At 49.8% G+C, this 20,484-nt stretch overlaps 4 protein-coding genes across 5 annotated transcripts in view; 1 reads left to right on the top strand and 3 right to left on the bottom strand.

Moving 5' to 3' along the window:
• The window catches only part of LOC120961686 (uncharacterized), a 395,308-nt gene that overhangs the window by 252,690 nt on the left and 122,134 nt on the right, over positions 1 to 20,484 (bottom strand). The window lies entirely within an intron of this gene.
• On the bottom strand, positions 6,705 to 12,261 carry LOC120950540 (syndetin). Its single transcript, XM_040368666.2, has 4 exons — positions 12,093 to 12,261; positions 9,352 to 11,916; positions 8,118 to 8,230; positions 6,705 to 8,029 (listed from the first exon to the last, which is right to left on the bottom strand). The coding sequence occupies exons 1-4, from the start codon at positions 12,144 to 12,146 to the stop codon at positions 7,660 to 7,662; spliced, it is 3,102 nt and encodes a 1,033-aa protein (XP_040224600.2). The 5' UTR covers positions 12,147 to 12,261; the 3' UTR covers positions 6,705 to 7,659.
• Positions 15,959 to 18,852, bottom strand: LOC120950549 (inhibin beta chain). Of its 2 annotated transcripts, none has more exons than XM_040368678.2 (3): positions 18,648 to 18,852; positions 17,830 to 18,101; positions 15,959 to 16,928 (listed from the first exon to the last, which is right to left on the bottom strand). In XM_040368678.2, the coding sequence occupies exons 1-3, from the start codon at positions 18,739 to 18,741 to the stop codon at positions 16,095 to 16,097; spliced, it is 1,200 nt and encodes a 399-aa protein (XP_040224612.1). In that variant the 5' UTR covers positions 18,742 to 18,852; the 3' UTR covers positions 15,959 to 16,094. The 2 variants fall into 2 exon arrangements, with proteins under 2 accessions (XP_040224612.1, XP_040224620.1); XM_040368686.2 differs by having other exon boundaries at positions 18,338 to 18,689.
• Positions 18,764 to 19,905, top strand: LOC120958208 (32 kDa beta-galactoside-binding lectin lec-3-like). Its single transcript, XM_049610899.1, has 4 exons — positions 18,764 to 18,780; positions 18,859 to 19,295; positions 19,388 to 19,550; positions 19,620 to 19,905. The coding sequence occupies exons 1-4, from the start codon at positions 18,764 to 18,766 to the stop codon at positions 19,903 to 19,905; spliced, it is 903 nt and encodes a 300-aa protein (XP_049466856.1).

Raw genomic sequence — 20,484 nt, 5'->3', positions numbered from 1 at the left:
AGGGTTTCTGAATTGCTAGATTCCTTCCCCTCCTATCATCCCTGGGGTAATGCTGTGCCTAACCGTACGCCGGGCCAGAAGAGGATAAATTCGGTGCTGCAGCTCGTTGCTGCGTGTGCGAAACCATTAGCCCGTTGCGAGCCGGGTACCGGGCGTTGTGGCAGTCCGGGCAGAGGCGCCAACCGGGTCCCAATTAATCAATTAAACGCACCGCACAATCAGTGTAACATCATTATTTCGCGCATTATTTGCATATTTAATCATACGCCAGTGCCAGTGCGCGTTAATAAGTAATCAGTGGGCACCCTGCTGGGGCTGGGCTCAGGGGTCACCACCCATTCGAAGATGCAGGGGCCGCCTGACACTGGACCGTTTATTTGTTTTTTTTTTCAAATTTCTAAACATTCAGCTTCAGGTTTTGCGAATTGAATCCGAATGAAAGAAAGCATTCTTCCGGGAAGGGAATTGGAGATATTGACATTGTGAAGAAAAGAAACGAAGAATACAAGATGAGAATGTGAGCTGGATATGATGACTACTATTGGGAAAAATAATAAAGTAAGTAAGCGACAGTGACACGAGAGATGTTAGAGTTCCTGTAGCATAACTCAAAGATGAGGTCTCATATGATGGCATATTTCATAAAAAATTGAACCCAACTGCCTAAACAAGGCTTCCAATATAAATGAGTGTCCTCCAACATCTAGAAGACAAGCTCTTATCGAACATTGAACGTCGATTGGCGCATCTAAGCATACTTCAAGATTCTTTAATAGCAACTCAGAATCGATATGAATCGAATGTGTTTGATAGAATTAAAAAATGTAATATAATACTTGTGAAGACACAAAAAAAACCTTTTCAAGTAACGCCAACTTAACAGAACTCATCTAAAAAGGCTCAGCAGAACATCACACCAAAGTTTGAAGAGCTGCATGATATCTTGAGGTCGCCAACCCTGCACCGTACGCTGTTTGCGCACGGTTAATAAACGATCGGTAATACATCGGTGACAACTTGCACTGCCCTTCGACCGGTTGCCGGATCTTCGCACACTGCGGCTCGCCCAAAGATTCGCTCCGCAGGCCCCGGGTCAATTTCGCGCCTTACTTTCGCTTCTCCGTCCGCGCGCGTACGCCTCTAACCGTCTGGCCGGCGCGACCAGCATCCGTACCATTGATTATACTAGCCGCACCAGGCCCAGGCTAGACGTCTGTGACGAAAGACCCGGCAGACCGTGCCCCGGCTGGAGCCATCGCGGCCCCCTATGAATCGGCGCTACAATTAAAGTTTTTATAGGACAATAAAGCGCGGCACTGCGTACCGGCGGTTAAAACAATGCAGCAAGATGTCCGCAAAACGGCTACAGGCTAATCTTGCGTAGGGTCTTAATGGGGGTTGTTTCCCCCCCCCCCCCCCCCCCTGCACAAAGTTTAATAGCCCTTAATAGGGGAACGGTTTTACGAAGACGACCTTGTCGAAAATAGACGACGCATCGCCGACCTGTTGGAGCAGCTTGGAGTACGTTCTGGAACACATCGTGGAGCCGTGCGCAGTATCGACCGTGTAGTGGCTGAGTCACTGCCACCGATCGGTTAGGAATTTCAACCGGACTGGTACGGGTCCGGGTTTTTAATCAGACAGGCATGCGCACACACAGTGCCAGTGCCCATTGCCAACCAGATCGATCAGCGTTGGGTTTCTCCCCCAGGCCGCAACGCGCAAGATGATCCTCAGCGCAAGTGGAGATGCGGCATAGACTCGGCACGCACTAACGAGTGAAGGGGCTTGCAAGGGTCTGTTTGCAATCAATGCACTAATATTGGAGTCTCCACTGGCCATAGATTCGACCATAGGGGGGAAGTACCAAGCTTAACGTCGTAAACTAACCTGCACAGTCTGTGCCAAGGAATGTGGATCCTTTTGGTTTGTGTAATTGTTATTAGTATCTTAAGCCGTGTATTACCAGGAACTTCGACAAGGAAATGGCTCGCTTCTAAGAATTCGTGCGTAGGACGCCAAGATATGCTGCGAATCCTACTACTGCCGGGGGGGGGGGGGGGGACAGAGTGTGAACAAAATGGACCGGTACTAATCGCCCTCCCGAAGGGGCACTTAGACTTCTGCGTACGTTTTTAAATTGCAAAACGGGAGACTACAGCCCATTAATTCTACTCGCTTCGCAGGCCCATACGCACGGGATTAAGACGGGTCGCCCATTTTACGATCGCACCAACAGACGCACCGAACGCACTGCGTAGATGGATTATAAATTTCCTACTTGCATAAAGACCCCCCCCTACGATAACCTTCGTGCAGCGAGCATTTGCAAAAATAATGCATAATCCCGAATAGGGTCGGCGGCAGAAACGGCACCGCACCAATTAGTAATCACTCGCTGTAACTTCACACCCGGGCACCTGGAGACCATTATTGGAGGGGGGGGGGGGGGGGGGGAGAGCAGAGATATGAATGTCAACACCGAGCCGGAAGCCGGACAGCCGTGTGCCTGATGTATGTGCCACTGTTAGTTCGCTTTGCATCTCATCGTCCGCGCGCGCGCGCGCGTGCGCTAAGCCCTTTTTGCAGAATGGCGGGAGCGTTAAAATTAATTTACGATCCTTCCCCACCCTTGGGTTGACTGCTGGGAATTAAGCAGTTTTTTAATCGACGTTTAATGGGCTGCAGGGAGAGCGCCGCGTTAGCTTTGGCTCCAGCTTTAACTGCGTGTTTATTGCGCACGGGACGCGGTGACAAAACGCATGTAATCTTCACGCAAGCACGCTGCCTAAGCCGTCCTCAAGGTGCTCCAGGTACGTCATTACAGGCACCTGTGCTAGTCGGAGGCAGTAGCATTGGATTTTATTTTTTATTTTATTTTTTGCATATTTAAGTAGAGCTTTGCTTAATTTAATGGAGCACAGCGATTAAATCGATGCGTGGAATGTACGCATTCGTAGGGGATGGGGTCTGAATAGAAGCCTAAAAAGGGTAATTTTGGATTTGTGTTCTTTTCGCGCAGTCAGTGAATGATGAGACTTTTGCAGCATCAATGAGTTTGAAGGCATCACTAGCCGAAGAGGGACTTCCAAAGTGGGAAGTTCGAAGTGGTCGCAACGCCGTCTGGACATACCAGTTCAGAATTGAGGTTGGCCCTCCTGCCGACATTGCCAGACTTTGAGGTCCTGAAAAAAAGGCTGAGATCCTCAGCAGGTTATCAGGTTGCAGGCCCAATATATCCAAAATTGAAGGACACTGCGAAGAATTGAAGTATCTTTTGTAGATTTTTGAAGCCCTTTTTTCGAAACGTAAACCTTCTAAGTTGTCGCAGCTTGAAGTAATCAAATGTTAAGATCCAAGACCATGGAAGTACTTGGACGTGGCTTCCAGAACATCGCAACTCCTTCGGATATCAGCGAAAACTGCTAAGACCATGTTTGTGAACTGCCAAAAAAAAACAACATCCCAATGTATCCAATGTTGAACAGACCGCACCCTACATCCAAGAGTGTGTACAGTTTCCGACATTTATGTCACTCCCCCCTCATTCCCTCCCACTGGACCAACAAAACAAACAAACTACAGCCGGTTAAGGTGGCCCGCATTTTAGAAGGTTAGAACGGATACAGTCGGCCACCTCCCCATTTTGTCTTTTGATGCTTTTTTGTTTTGTATTGTTTTTTTTCTCTCTTTCTGTCTTTCAACGGTCTCCGTCTATTTGGCAGGCACTGTCAGAGCCATCGTCGGCTTTTCGATCTAATTATTATAATTTCGACGCGTACGCTTCGGCCCGCCTGCCCAATTGGATTCGGATTGGAGCTGAACCCAAGAGCCTCCCATTCCCATTCGCCGTTGCCGCTTTATTTTCCTATCGCTGCTGGTGCTGCTGCTGTTCTACATCTTTACAAGTGACTTATGGGCGGCCATAAATCAGCACACCGCAAATAAAAACACCTATGCGCGAACGGCGAACACCTAAAACACAACCAGCCGGCCGGCTGAAATCGCCATACCTTGGCTCTCCCAGTGGCACCTTAGCTGAGGTGTTTTTTTTTTTTTTTTGGTCTTTAGTTTTCGTTTCAGGCTGTTATTTCGTAGTTGCGTTTGCTTTTTGCGGTTGCATTTGTTTTGTCCCGCTGCGTCGACGTCCGATTTACTGCATCTTTGGGCAGCAGCAAACTTACCAACATCCTTCCCGTTGGGTGTGGTTCGGACTTCGTAGCTGCCACGCGCCATTGGAATGGGAAGGAATTTCGAGTATATGAGAGTAGCAGAACAAAACGAAAAAACATCCAGCCAGCAGAAACGTATAAAATTACAAGCTAACACTTAACCATTAAACGAGCTTACGTAGGTAAATTGAAGGAGCGAGATGATTGTAAAACGGACAACAACAACAACAAAAAACCTCAACAAAGGCTGCTGCGTAGGGAACGAAGGATTAGACGCGGATCTCGCCAAGTACGGGCCGCTTCCGCTGATGTCATTTGATGCCCGATTTACCCCAGCACCCGGGGCCAGAAGGATGGAAAAAGCGTACCGAATATCTGTAGAGTAAATGGCAAATTGCGGCCGCTCTAGAAGGCGATAGCAAATAAACACGTACCTGTGAAGTAATGTCCGATTCGTATGTTGCAAATGTCGCTTACTGGAGTTTGCTTTAAGTTAAGCCCAAACCGAATAGGTCAGGCTTTGCCGAAAAGTTTGATGAGCTGCGTATGTTCTACAGCTCAAGGCTGAAGGCCCCGTGCAACGCACTGTACTGAAATGTAGAATAAAACACCTATTCTCAAGAGCAGGAGGAAATCTAACGACCAAAGACTTCAATGCTGGCTCAAGCGACTGTACTACGCTGCCTGATTTGGGTTTGGGTCAAAAAAATCGATAATTCTAATCAATTGTTCCTTCCTTGTCGACCCATGATTTTGAGGTATGAGGTAGGTAATTGTATATGAAACATTTTTTAAATTGTTTTAAACCTAGTTTCCCATGAAAATCCTTTCCCAGCTCACTGTGACGTCATTTGATATCAAACCTAAGGACAGTTACATGTACAGTTATATAGGGGAAGCTAGGTAAACACGGGTACACTGCGAGTAAAAAGGACTCTTCTCATAAATTTATGATAAAAGTAATTATAGAATAATTCAACAATCTAGCATCCAAACTGAAATTACAGGTGTTCCCCGATATACGCCACACTCTATACACGCGATTTCTATAAAGACGATATTCTTCATTTGATTGTATTCTTAGTTCTTTGAGCAAATTGTACTGATTTGACACATCAATAGTCCCGTTTCAAAAAACCATTTCAAAGGGTATAAAATTGTAATCTTCAGTCGGAATCAGATCAAACAACTAATCTAGTGATTAAAACCTGCAACTACAGGCAATATCACTCGAAAATTCGCTATACAGGCGGTCCCCGAGATACACGGTACCTCTTATACGCGGATTCGGAGATACACGGTTTTCTATATTTGACAATTCTTTGAGCAAATTGTACTGATTTGACACATCAATTGTAAATTGCCAAATAATTTCCCTTTTGATCGAATGTGAAGAACTATTTCAAAGGGTTTTAAACTGTTATATTCAGTCAGAATCATATCAAATAATTCATAAAGTGACTAAAACCGCTCCCTACTTGCAAAATTACACGAATATTGGTGATATTTTAGCTGGAAATCACGAGATTCGGATTAGCAAGACCAACAAGTTTAATTAAAATTTGGAGAAAAAAAAAGTCCAGAAGGATCTTCTTACAAGTCGGCCTAACATGGGATCACGGACCTGTATAATTTCCTACAGAGAATTCCTAAACTGCTTACTGCAATCTGAAGCAACGTCAGCCGTAAATGCGTTTTAGATTCTGCATTATACGATTCTGCACTGTTTCAGTTATCTGTTTCAGTTAGTTTTAGATTCTGCACTGTTTCAGTTATCAACACTCATGACTGAAACAAAGTTCAAATCAGCTCACGTACACAACTGAGATGATCAGAGGTGAGACTCAACCTGTTGGTGGATCAATCACATGCTTGGTGATATTTTGTTTAGCACCCAACTCTTGGCCACTCACTTGGTCACGACATTTTGTGTCGGTGATAATCACTACATTCTTGGAATATACTTGGCGTGGGGTCCCAAGCAACAAAATGAGCATGCTCTCTCGCTCTGTCTGCTTTGATGGTCTGTCGGGTCAAACAGCGCGAGAAAATATATTTTTATTTTGTTTCTTAGAATCACTCGCAAGCACGGCATATCTCCCATGACCATCGCGATGATCACCGACACAAAATGTCACAAAGCATGTGATCGTCGCACCAACTGTTTGAGTCTCATCTCTGACAATCACGGTAGAGCTGGTGATCAAAACATGAGTTTGTTTCAGTCAGAATTTGTCATGACTATGTCAGTGACATTTTGCAGAACTGATCACGGTAAAAAAAAAAGTCATGACATAGTGACTGACCAAGCGATGGTCACAAAAATGTCATTAAACATGTATTGGCCACACCAATCGTTTTGAGTATCACCTCTGATTATCACATTGGAGTACGTAACACTGATGTGGGTTTTGTTTCAGTCAGATTTTTTATGACATTGACATTGACATTTTGCAGCACTGCTCCCGACCGTCTCCGGAGCGAAGCCACCAGGCACCATCGACACAACCCATCCAGTAACAAACACACAAGTGCATAATTTTGCGGAATATATTAGCTCAAGTTTGATATAAATAATATACAATTATTAACATGCTGCTATCGGGCGATCACGCAATCACGCCCAGGACGTATCCTACATCTCTAGAAGCAGGTGTTTTCCTTTCTTCTTCTTCTTTTTTTGTTCGTTTGTCCATACACGCATTTGCTGGTGCTGGGCCTGCTCGTTTGGTACACATCTATACTTCCTTCGCTAACCAATACTGCTGCTATGTCTTTTCTGTTGCCTTATTTCGTCAGGTATTTCGCTTAAGGTAAGTAAATCAGATTCGATCTCGGGTGCGTTCGGTGCAACATAGGAAACTCGCGGAGCGTGGAGGTGGAAGGGAAAGATGAAGCATCAGCCCCTTCTCTCCCCGTCCGCTCTCCTCGTTGCCTCGGTACGTACTTTTTAACTAGCTTAGCGTTCCATGGCCGGAACCGGAATACTTGGAGGCGGAAGCCACGCTGCTCAGCGATACTAATCGGGGTGAGCGCATTTATAACAATTCGTTTAAAAATGAGTGTACGAACTTAAATAAACAATGAGCATAACTTATTCCACTATCAAAGGGTTGCACATAAACAGAGAGAAAGAGAAAATGAAAGAGAGAACGGTAGAGATTGCAAGGGTAGAAATCAACGAGGAGCAAAAAGACTAGAAACAATATGATTGATGCTTTTTTTGTTCGAGATTTCAGTCCGTGGCAGATAAGTGAGTGAACAAAAAGAAAATACTACACCAAAAACCCACACACACACCCACAAAACTACATGTATAAAATAAACAATAAACAATATAAACACTTCACTACAACTACGCACGGTAGGGAGGGTAGCGTAACAAAACAAATAAACAAACAAAAAACATTTCAAGAGAGAGAGACAGAGAGTAAGAGAAAAAGCCCAACAGATCCATATTCCACTGCCCAGATCTCGTTCAGTCCGTTTAGGCCGCCCCATCGCCCGCCAGTTGCTGCGCCGGGGTTGCCGGATTGGCGGCCGGACCGGGCATGCCGGCAGCTGGACTAGGGACCGACTCGACCAGCGCAAGCAGCCGCTGGCGCGTTTTCTTGTCGCTGCTGCACGCACACTGCACCAGCCCGGCGAGATGTTTGGGCGAGTAGCCGCGCGGTTCCAGCAGCCACTGTTCGAGCAGATCCTTCGGCAGGTAGTACGCCTTCACGTACTGCTCGACGTACGCCCGGTGCTCGGGATGCTTGCCGCCGGACACGATCTCGAGCAGCGACCAGAAGTGGGTAAAGTCGAGCTGCATCAGCGCCCGGCCCCCGGCGGAGCACTTTTTCGCGTTCGAAAAGCTGCGGAGCAAAAAGGGGAGCGAATGGTGCAATCAGAGAGGGAACAAGAAAAGGGATTACAAGAAGAAGGGTTCACGATCCAACTTACCCCTCGACGAGGAGATGCGTCAGCACGTGCACAAAGCTATCCCACAGCACGTCCGGCGGCAGCATCACGGTGGAAGTTTGCTCTTCCAGCTTCATCGCGAAGTACTGTATGCCCTGCAAAAGCAAGAGAAGATTGGAAAATCGTTACTGAACTCGTCTTTTAATCGATAATGCAGACTGTTTCATCATTATGGCCGCGTGACACTGTCTGGGCTGTTAAGCTAAATTAAGCTATCTTTCCTTGTCTTGTAGAGGGAAATTTGTCGCAACGCATGGGACACTGAAGCGATATTTAATTACTTTTATACTTAATACAATCCTGTCTGTTCTGATAATTATTACTAAACACGCTCCTAAAACTATGGCTATTAAAGGCTTTTGTGGCTTTAAATGGTAGAAATAAAATAAATAACACTTTGAAATGTATTCCATTCTTCGCTTATCTTTACGAGACTTCTTTTTTCCTCACAGACAGGGTAATACAGAATGCGGATAAAGTAAACTCACTATACCACACCATGTGACAAAAAAAAATAAAAAATGAGATATTTATGGAGGATATAAATTAAAAATAAAATTATCAAAAAATAAAGTAGTGGTGGAAGCTCGGAATCGGATCTACCCGATTTCGTGTTGGGATTCAGTTTCGGAGCCGATTCCGATGCTGGAACCCATTCCAGAGCCGATTCAGGAGCCGATTTCGGAGTCGATTTTGAAGTCGATTCCGGAGTCGATTTCGGAGCCGATTCCAGAGTTGACTCCGGATTCAGTCAATTTCGGAGCCGATTCCGGAGTCGATTCTGGAGAAGATTCTGAAGTTGACTCCGGAGCCAGTTCCGGACCCGAGTCCGGATCCGATTCCGGAGTCGGTTTCCGAATCGATTAACGCCTCTTTTTTTGAAGATGCCGAAACTGACTCCGTTTCGAAACCGATTCTGATTTCGAAACCAATTCTGATTACGGAACCAATGACGATTCCGGAACCTATTCCGGAGCCGATTCCGATTTCGGAGCCGATTCCGATTCCGGAACCAATTCCGGAGCCGATTCTAGAGTCGATTCCAGAAACTGATCCGACCGTACTATCGGCAATCGATTCCAGAAAACTTCGGAGTTAGCCGGAATCGATTCCACAAAAACTCATTTTTCCCACCACTAAAAACAAAGGCTGAACCTAAAATAAAAAATAAAAAACAAAGTAGCCACTAAGCATGAAACGCCACCGCCCCGCTTACCCGATTGATGGTGTCGATGTACGGCGAGTGCTGCACGTTCACGTGGTTCACGTCCCACTTCACCTTGGCCATCGCGTTCAGCACCGCCTGCAGATCGATGACGCGCGCGGTTGAGCACATGAAGATGGGCTTGCGCACATCCGGCACGTACTCGCCGGTGCGCGCGAGATACTCGTGCAGCGCCCCCTGCGTCCAGCCATCCTCGCCGCCGTCCGTAGCGCCGCCCCCGAGCAGCCCGCCCAGGTACGACTCCATCTGCCGGAACTGGGCGACCAGCGTGACGCAGCTCTCCGAGGCGACGATGCGCTTCTGCAGCCCGTACAGCGTGTCCGGGTCGGCCAGATCCGGCCGCACCATCTCGTCCGACAGTGGCCAGACGCGGCGCAGCTTCGGCAGCAGCTCGGTCTGGATGCGCTGCAATGCGGCCCGCAGCCGCCCGCTCGCCAGATTGTCGCGCGGGACGGGCAGATCGGCCGAAAACAGGTCGTGCACCGAGTACAGATAGTAGTCGATCAGCTCCGCCATCGAGCGCACGATCTGGGGCGTGATCGGGTGCAGCAGCTTGCAGAAGTACAGGTAGCGGCCGATGCACCGCAGCACGGTCAGCGACGTGTTGACGACGACGAGCGGGGGCTGCGGGGTCGCCGCCGGTGCGGCCGGTCCGTGGCGCGGCGAGGACGGCGAGCCGGCCGGCTGCTCGTTGCTGTTGTCGCTGCTGTCCTCCGAGCAGTAGTAGGACGACTCGTCCGCAATGCCCGCCAGTATGTCCTCCTCCAGCATCGTGCTGTCGAACCCACCGTCAAACGGGGAGCTTTTCTCGGTGAAGCGCAGGAAGTACCCGCACGACCCGTACAGCGAGCTTTCGTCCTGCGAGTGCAGCGAGGAGGCACTGTCCGGCAGCAGGTCCGTGCCGGCCGGGCTTGCCCGCGCCACGACAGACGAGCTGCCGGTCGAGACTGCCGATGCGGCCGCCGCCGCCGCCGCCGCCGCCGCCGTGCGTGCAAGCGCGTGCCGAAAGTTGCGATACTCCTGCAGCTGCGTGACGTCGTGAAAGCTGCCGATCGGTACCCACACCTCGTGGTCGAAGAACAGCCCGATCTCCTCGAGGCAGGCGGCGTGATACCGCCGGAAAAACTCCATACTCTGGCGCTGCATCGCGCCGAGCAGCTTCTCCGACCGGCTGTCGCAAAACTCGCCGCCCACCTTCTTCAGCCGCTGCACGATCGCGAGCACCTGCACGAACTGGTCGTACTTGAGGGCGTGCAGCCGGCCGCTCCCGATGAACACGCACACCTTCGCCTGGATGTCGTTCCACAGCCGGAACTGGCCGCTCTCGAGCTTCTGCCGGATGTACTCCTGCTGGAAGGCGGCCGACGAACGATCGCTGCCGGTTCCAGTCCCCGCCTCCGCCTCGGCGCCACCGGGTGCTTTCTCGTACAGGCAGCGGTTCTGGTGCCAGCAGCGGATCTGATGGTACGACACCAGTATCTTCCAGAACGCGCGGCACAGCTCGGTCAGACAGTGCACGTACCGGTCCATCGGGACGCACTCGCACATCTGCTCGTACGTCAGCTTCTTGCTCTCCTCCACGCTTACCTCCATGTGCTGCCGCAGCACGGTGAACGCGGCCGTGTGCACCGACGACACGAAGTTCATGTGCAGCTGGTCCATCGCGATCAGCTGCTTGCCGAGCAGCTGGTACGCCTCCTGCAGCTTCTGGTACCGGGCCGGCTCGAACTCGGACGGCATCTCGCCGAGCACGCTCTCCAGCTGCACCTCCGTCAGCAGCAGCGTGTCCTGCAGCTTGTGCGACAGCGACTCGACGCACCGGTACTGGTGGAACCGCTGGGACAGGTTCTTGTTCTCGAGCAGGATCGCGATCGCACCGCCGTAGTCCGCGTCGGTCAGCCGACGCTGCAGCCGCTGGTCGATCGACCGCATGCTCTTCAGCGCGTTCAGCGTGCGCAGCAGGTTGACCAGCGTCTGGCGCTTCTTGTACGCCGCCAGTATCTCCAGGTTGGTCGTGGTCAGCAGCAGCTTCGAAGTATCGAGCTTGGTGCGGGCCGCCCGGCACATCGTGACCGTGTCGCGCAGCAGCCGCTCCGTGTCGCGGATGCGCTGGAACTCCCCGTCGCAGGCGGCCCGCTGCTCCAGTATCAGCTGCAGCACCTTCTTCGAGATGACGCGGTGCTGCCGGCGCAGCACACCCATCGACTGCTCGATCGAGCCGCAGTCGAGCAGCTGGCCCGATTCGGACAGCTTGCGCAGCTCGTGCAGCCCGGTGTTGCTGCCGCCGTCGAAGTAGATCGCCTCGGTCGACTCCAGTACCTCCTGGTCGGAGGCGGCCTGCTCGCCGTCGGAGCCGGCCTGCTCGCCGGTCCCCCTGCCCCGCCCCACGATCTCGTCCGCCCAGTCGTACTCGGGCAGCGGGGCGGTGGCCGCCGATCCGGGCGCGGGCGCTTTCGTGTGAGCGCCCAGGCCGGCGGGTGTGGCCGCGACCCGCGCCACCTGCTGCTGCTGCACGTAGTAGTCCGTGAAGCCCATCTTTGGAATTTTTACCTCTTTCTGTAGCAAAAAAAAAACGTAACATACACACACACACATTAGGGTTTATTACAAAGGGGTGATATAGATATAAGCGAATGCTATGTGTGTGGTGAGGTGCAGCAGCTTGAAAGCTGTTACACCCTCAGCTGATCAACACCACCAACACACACACACACACACATGCCATACAGAACCTTTTTGTTGATGAGCTCCAGCACTTTGAACTTGATTTCCTCCACCTTCTCCATGGTTGCTGCTGGGCGGGGGTTGATTTTTCTGTTGCAAGATGTTGTTGCTGTTGATTGCGACCAGGACCAGGGGGCAGCAGGATGGGCGCGCAAAAAGGCAAAATGGTTTCACTTTGTTATTGTTGCCACTTGTTAGCGATGACGGTAGGGTGGTGCTGTTGGGTGGATGGGGTGGTGATTCACCACCGAAAAACTTCACCCCGCTGGTATCGCACCGCAGCTGTGTTGTTGTTCGCTGCGGAACGACTACCTCCCACACCTCATTCTCGTTCACACAACACTCGCACTAAGGTGACACGACCAAATGGACCTCGCGCAAGAGGGGGAGAGGGGTGGGGGAATGGTACAGCTATCACTAATGATACACAGCCCACGGCCCACTGCAGGCCGTAATCAACAGCTCGCCAAATAATAATACATAAAAGCGGCCCACAGCTTCTCACCACAGCTGCACCGAGAGACCGTCGATGCGGTCGATGTGTTGGTATTGTTTGACTGATTGGGCCCGTACAACATGGCGAGGGTTTTTTGACGTTCGAGTATCGTTGCATCTCGCTCATTTTCGTTACCATTCCTTTCCTGCTAAACATTGGGAGAGCTTCGAGCCAAAGTCTATGCATGATACAGATCGAAGCATAGCTCTTTTTTGCGCTAATACAAAGATCATGAATTTGACAGTTGCCTCGTCCATTTCTAAACGCACGTACACAAGCTCGAAAAGAACGAGTTGTTAATTTGGCGAATATTTTTACTTATTTTTTAGTTTTTTTTCGTTTTTCTTGATTTAATAAAATTATGAATATGTTAAAATGAAAATTCGCACCAAACACAAGGGTTTTGCTGAAAAATAACTGTTTTCGATGCGCCAGTTTCATCACAATATCACATAAATTTGAGTGTTTTTTTGGATGTGTGACACTCATAAATAATTATTACACTTGAAATATCATCGAGAAACATCGTTTTAGGCCAGTGGCAACGCTTATCGGATGCGATTTTATCGGACGAGATTTATATGGGATTTGATAGATAACGTCGAACGTGCGATTTCGTCGTCCGACGTTATCTGTCATATCCCATATAAAAATTGACAGGCCGTCCGATAAAATCGCATGCGAAAAAGCGTTGCCACCGCCCTTAAGAGATTTTAAGGTTAAAATTTCAAAATTAATTAATCGTATGCAGCATCCCGTGCAACGTGTAAACAAACGAACTGAACGAGGCAACCCAAACGCCACAAAGCGAAAGGCCATGGGAGTGACAAAATGCTGACAAATTTTTCAAAATGTGAGCTTTTGTCACTTTTTTGAGCTTTTGTCAAAATTTTGTAACCTGGAGCAGCCAGGAAAAAAAGTAGACAAAAGTTGACAAAATTTGACGTTCGTGAAAAAGCGTAAACAAACAGCTATTTGGCGCAGTTGTGTATATATAAAGACGGAATATATAAAGACTTTGTTTAGCAGGCGATAAACGACTCATGCATGTGAGAATCAGTTAAACACCAAAAGAAGAAGATGGGTAGCTTTCGTTCAGTTCATTTTATTTTTCTCCAATTCGCACGTCCTGCACCTTGGACATTTCGCGTTCAACTGACCTCTCGACCCAGCAGCGCGCGCCGCTTAAATACCCTCCTTCGCTCACTCGGCGCTCGCCACGATATCGCTATCTCTTTTCCCTACTTCACATGCATTCTAAAAATAGCAAAAAGCTGGTGGCGCCATCTGTTTGTGGGATACCATACCCAACCAGTGGAGCGCTTCCGCTTGGAGGAGAGCTTTCTCATTTCCTCTGTACTGTTGTGTGGTTTCGCATTGAAGTTATGCATCGCTAGAATTAGAACGGCGATATGATTGTTTAAATACTAAATTCCAATGTTAGAACCAACTCACCAGGCACTGAAGCAAGTGAGATTTGAGTAATTGTCGTTGGTGTTGGTGATATACCCACGTATCTTGACCAACACGACCCGGCCATTCATAGAATTTCGCTCGGAAAGTTAGAAGGCTATATTAACTGTATAGAGCCGTCTAACTTTCCGAGCAAAATACTACAACCACAATTACTCAAATTTCACTTACTTTAGCGCCTGATGAGTTTACATTGGAATTTAGTATTTAAACAATCATATCGCCGTTCTAGTTCTAGCGATGCATAACTTCAATGCGAAACCACACAACAGTACAGAGTGTGTCTGGTTTCGCATTGAAGTTATGCATCGCTAGAACTAGAACGGCGATATGATTGTTTAAATACTAAATTCCAATGAAAATCATCAGGCCCTGAAGTAAGTGAGATTTGAGTAATTGTGGTTGTAGTATTTTGCTCGGAAAGTTAGACGGCTCTATACAGTTATATAGCCTTCTAACTTTCCGAGCGAATTTCTATATGAATGGTCGGGTCGTGTGGTCAAGATACGTGGGTATATCACCAACACCAACGACAATTACTCAAATCTCACTTGCTTCAGTGCCTGGTGAGTTGGTTCTAACATTGGAATTTAGTATTTAAACAATCATATCGCCGTTCTAATTCTAGCGATGCATAACTTCAATGCGAAACCACACAACAGTACAGAGGAAATGAGAAAGCTCTCCTCCAAGCGGAAGCGCTCTACTGGTTGGGTATGGTATCCCACAAACAGATGGCGCCACCAGCTTTTTGCTATTTTTAGAATACATGAGTCGTTTATCGCCTGCTAAACAAAGTCTTTATATATTCCGTCTTTATATATATTCATTTAGGTTGAGAGCTTGTGTCGTTTAGAACCCGTTTAGTGGTCGTTCAGTGGATATGTGGCACTTGGGATCCATGTCAGAGGAGTCCATCCATGAGGTAATCGAATCTTTTAAAGAACTCATAAAGGACCACGCCGAAGCGAAACGTTTACGGGAAGCACGTCAACGCACAATACAAGAGATGAAAGACATTGGAATCGGAGTGCGGAGCTTGACCAAGAACAGTTTCAGCGATACAAGAAGCTCAGCGAAAGGTTTGCCAAGCTAGGTCGTAAGATGGCTGAGTGTCTGAAACGCATTGAGGATGGTACGTTGATTCTTCCGCGCATGTTATCGCTTGTCAAAGAGGTGGTGAAATATGGGAAAGAACACGGTTTCATTTCCGTTCTCGACCAGCCCGAGACAGAAATATCATAGTAGGAGGCGCTGGAGCGTTTAGGCAGGAATTCGGAACATTTGCCGCAATTCAACTAATAACTTTTTACCTGCCTCGAGCCATGCACCTAGGACCTCAAATTGTCTTCTTCTCTCACTTATCACTTCTCTAGCAGACTAAATTCGTTCTCCCCTTAATAATTTAGTCTGCTAGAGAAGTGATAAGTGAGAGAAGTCTCCTAAAGTCCTAAAGGGGGAAAGAGTTTGAGTAGAGGGATGTAAAAAGCATTGAGAAACCAAACAAAGCGAAACACTGAGAATACCAATGTTCCTTTTCGCATTGAAATAAATTCAATCCAACACTCGGCCCTACTGCCTAGCCAATTTTGAACAAAAGAAATTAGATCACACTCATTCTGAGAAACCCTAATATCGGATATAATAATATCGGAGTGTGCCTCGCCAGATGGGAGCTTCAGCAATGGCGGATCCTGCCTGAATGGAAGAAATGGCAGCGGCGAAGGAATTGTAGCCTGGCCATGCGGGAGCTGCAGTCTGCGACCGCGATGAAGGAAAATTTCGAGAGATTTTAGAGATGGATTTCCAGAGATTTAATGAACTGAATCTGAATTTCTCATCTCGAATACCGACAGACTCCGTCATCCCAGCAAGTCCCTGAGAAAGAAAAACTTCCAGCTTGAATCCTTACTTTGCCGGCCGACGCGTGGCTTTATCCATACGTTTATTGTGTATTGCTTTATCGTAAGCTCTCATTAAAAAAAAAAGAAAAAAAACTGCCGCTGCTAATCTCTAGCGAGATACGCCTCCCACGCCCACTTCACGGGCAGCCGCACTCCTCCACGATCATCTTCGCCAGATCCTGCTTGATGATGCGCCCGTCCGGCCCGTAAAAGATCAGCGACATGGGCGAGTACTTGACCGGCGCACAGCACTGATGAATCCCGGCCAATCCAGCGCCCCCGCCCGCTCCTCCACCACCCCCGCCGCCCGCCTTGTGATGCATCTTGCCGAGCCCCCGGTTCCCGGCGCCGCCCTGCCGCCGGTACTGGTCGATCACGTAATGGTACTCGGAGCTGAACCGGTCCGCCAGATGGCAGCTGCCCTTGCAGTAGTTCGCGTAGTACCCGTGCGGTCTTATAATCCAGTCGTCCCACTTGAGTGCCTTAAAGTCGACGTAGAACTTCTGCTTGCAGCACTGCTCGTTCGGCGCCCCGGTACAGTCGAGGGCGCGGCGCCGCAACCGGCGGACCTGCGTCGTCGCCAGGCTGACGAACAGGTGCGGCCGGTTGTAGTCGTCGTCCGTGCCCTCGCCGTAGGCGACCTTGCGCTCCTGGCTCTTCGGGTGCTTCGCCTTCACCACCGACCGGGGCGCACCGTCCATCATCAGCACCGGCTTCTGCTTCCGGCTGCTGCCGTACAGCCCGACCCGGGCGAGGTGCGCCAGATGGTGGTGGTTGGCCGCGTGCTCGAAGATGTGCACTCGGATCTTGTTGCCGCAGCCGGAACAGTCGACGAACAGCTTTAGGCTGTCGTTGCGCTTCTCGCCGTGCCACTGGCGGACTGCGTTGGTCAGATCGATCTGCTGCCAGCCGAGCCCGGTTTCGAGCGGGATCGTGTGCTTCGCTATCATTTCCGTGTGCTTCGAGAACTCCTGAAGGAAAACGGGGGGGGAGAGATAGGGGAAATATTATTTACTTCGTAAGATCTTATTTTGGAGCAGCGTAGCAATCTCTATGTTGTATGCGTGTTACGTATTATCATTTATCCGATCCTGCATTCCTATTTCTTCCTACATCGGTCTATATCCATAGTCATAATCAAGAATTTTGGTGATTGTGTAAGACCTTTTTTTACCTGTCAGGTGTGCCCCAGAGAAGACCACTATGTCCTGCACTGCTCATTATACTCAAAAAGGATTGTATCAACATTCTTGCCGATATGTCCTGGCTCTCATAGTTTTGGGACACTTTATTCCGGGAAATAAACGAGAAAATTTACGAGACGGAAATTAGCGTCTACAGCATGCTTTTTGCACAATTCCAGTAGGAATTTGCAGTGACCCTGAGCAGCGTACGGCATCCTGTAGATTCAAATTCCCAACAGTTTACATTCCTTAAGAAAGAATCTAGGAAGTGTCCCACCACACCAGAAAAAAAACCCTGTATACAGACGACATTAAACTATACATCCCAGCATCTTCTTGGACGGATTATCGCTCATTCCCAACTTATCTGGATGCATTCTTCCCATTAGATGTACTCTCCTTTGGTTGTAAGTTGCATAACCTTCTTAGTGCTTGTTTTTTCAGCTAAAAATGTCGTCTTTGCAAGTCGGCAGTAAACAGGATTGTCATTTGTTTATCCAGGGCGCCTTAAATACTTCACCCTTTTTTTTTTTTGCTCGGCATTAAACTGAGACGTCCTTCCTTATGTGATGTTTACCTCCCTTTCCATTCCCGCCCAAAAATCTTAATTATAGTATGTCCTATATCTATATAAGCTAGATCTAGAATTTGATTTCTAGTACCACTACGAACCACCATCGTTACCCACCTCCTCCTTGCTCATCGTTTCCGCCGGCTTGGATCCGTTGATGATGCGAAACACCCACAGCACGAGCACCTTGTTACCGCCGTGGATGTTCCAGTGGCTGTCCGTGCCGGCCATACTGCCAGTCCCCTTGTTCGCCTTGCTCTTCGGCTTCAGCTTCAGCTCCAGCCGGATCCAGAGGGTCGCATTGTACACCCGCATCGTACCATCCATCGAGGACGGTATCGAGTTGAGCGAGGGAAAGGTAAAGAACTGATGGCCGGGAATGGTTTCGCCTTTGGAGAGTAAATGGTTCAGTTAGGCTGTGCGGGGTCGGTGGGTTAGCTTATCTTCTAAACGTGGGTTCAAAATTGTGCAGCGGAAGAGCCCGCCTCCAGGCCTCATCAGACATATCACTCGCATGGAAAACGAATGCCATTTACATACGCAGGGCTTGCTCGGAAAGTTTGGAATATCGTGTGCACTGTTTCCCTCCCCCTCCCCAATGCAAACCCCCAAAACCCACAATTACCTCCCCTTCCCCTCCCCCCGGGGTCCAGAGTCCAGGTGTATATTCCAGGTCGGCGTTCCGCGTCTGCTTATCAAAAGGCTGAAAGGCTCAAAGCATATGTTTTGCAAAAGGTAAATCCTCAGCGCACTGCTGGGTGTGGTAGTGGGTAAACCAATGGGTGTATGTGTACAACCGCAAATACCATCTACGCTCCGGTGGTGTACGTCATCCATCAAGCGCACGGAGATAACTATCGACTGTTGGCGATAAGAAGTGTGTCTCCCTTTGCGCAGCGCACCGACTGCAAACTTCTGTCTCGTCAGTTACTCACCATCCGTCGAGCCGAGCCCGACGACCAGACACGCCACGACCATGCTGACGACGTTCGCCGGTACGCTGAGCTGCCCGGTCGCCACCGGCCACATCTTTCACGTGCGGGCCAAATCCATGGACGACGCGGAAAGGTAAAGGTTGAAAGCCCTCAGCACCGCGCAAACACTAAACGGCGTCCCACTAACACCACGTTCAAACACACCTGACAGAGTCGAGGTAGGCTTTCAGACGGACAAAACGGCCGACGCGGACGCACTGCTGCACCTGTCGGTGCGGTACGAGGGCCAGCGGGTTGTGCGCACGGCCCGGCTCGGCGGCCAGTGGCAGCCGGCGGCCGACGACGTGCCGGATGAGGCGGGCGCCACCGCCAGGGTGCTGCAGCGGCTCGTGCCCGGCAAGGTGTTCACGCTGTACGTGCTCGTGGGCGACCAGCAGTTCCATGTGGCGCTCGGCGGCACCCCGGTCGGGACGTACCCGATCCGGGGCCCGCTCGCCGACATCAAGGCGATCACGATCACGCGCGACGTGCACCAGGTGCTGTCCGTCGACCATCGGCAGTCGTTCCCGGTGCCGTATCCGGCGCTGCAGGGCGACGACGGTACCGCCTACTACTTCTCCAACGACGTCCCGAAACCGTTCCTGCCAGGTAGGTTATCTCCGGCTCCTATTTGAGCACCTGCGTGGCACCTGCAAAAAAAAAAAATAAAAGACGTTTCTAAAAACAACACCAACGAACAGGCCACATCATCATCCTGACCGCCATCCCGTACGGCAATCCGCGCGGCGGCTTCATCCTGAAGTTCAACGAGAATGGCAGCAAGCGGCAGGCACTGCACTTCAATCCCCGCTTCGATCCGCACTACGTGGTCGTGCGGAATTCGCACGCGTCCGACGCGCTCGAGTGAGTCGCCCCGCATCGGCCCCACTGGGGGAAGAACAATTCGGTGATTTTCTGTTGTCTCTTCCACAGCTTCCGGCAGGAGGAACGGTCCGGCGGCTTCCCCTTCATCATCGACCAGCAGTTCAAGCTGGCGATCGGGCTGGCGGAGCAGGAGTTCAAGTTCGCCGTCAACGGGAGCAGGTTCGAGACGTACGCGTACAGGGCGCCCCGCCAGCTGGACGTGCTGAACGGCTTCCGCATCGAGTGTACCGGCGGGCTGCAGCTGGAGGTGACCGCCGTCGACCATTACTACTCGGGCGTCCCGAGCTGTGCCGGCTTCGAGGAGTACTCCGACCCGGACGTCGACATCATGTAGTGCGGTAGGGGGGTGGGGGGGGGGGGGGGAGCGATCCTTTTTTTTGTTTAGCAGGGAGTGAACGCTTCCGGCCAAGTCGTGGCTGTCGATGGGCCTGAAAAGTAACTGACTGTCAGACTGCATTTTTTTTTCTTCTTTTTTGTTACACATCCAGACACACACACACACACATACACACACTTCTCTAAGCATGCGCTCCACATCGTCCCAGCGCCTCGTGGACAGGACTGTGTGCGCGTACGTCATGCACCAGCTGCACATAAAGAAGGGCAAATTGATTGAAAATCTAGAGCAGCATATCCGACAAACAAGTTCGTTATCTTACTTCTAGCGCTAGGTAGGTGAGCTTGTGCTCCGCAAGATAAAAGCGAAATTGTATCCCCAGAGCGATATTCCAGCTGAACAATAAAGCATGGGCATGTTTGCGGGTAAAAGTGAATTTTGTTATTGTTTCATCGGATATATGCGGTAACATTGTTTTCCTGAGCAGAGAAGATTGCGTTTTACAGGTTCCGGAACCGGTTCGAGATGTGTGTCCGTTACCGGGACAGGTGCAGGTATAGTTCCCGGATCGGAATA

This window comes from Anopheles coluzzii, chromosome X (genome assembly GCF_943734685.1).
Source record: "Anopheles coluzzii chromosome X, AcolN3, whole genome shotgun sequence".
NCBI lineage: Eukaryota > Metazoa > Arthropoda > Insecta > Diptera > Culicidae > Anopheles > Anopheles coluzzii.
This window is presented reverse-complemented; position numbering and strand designations above follow the sequence as displayed.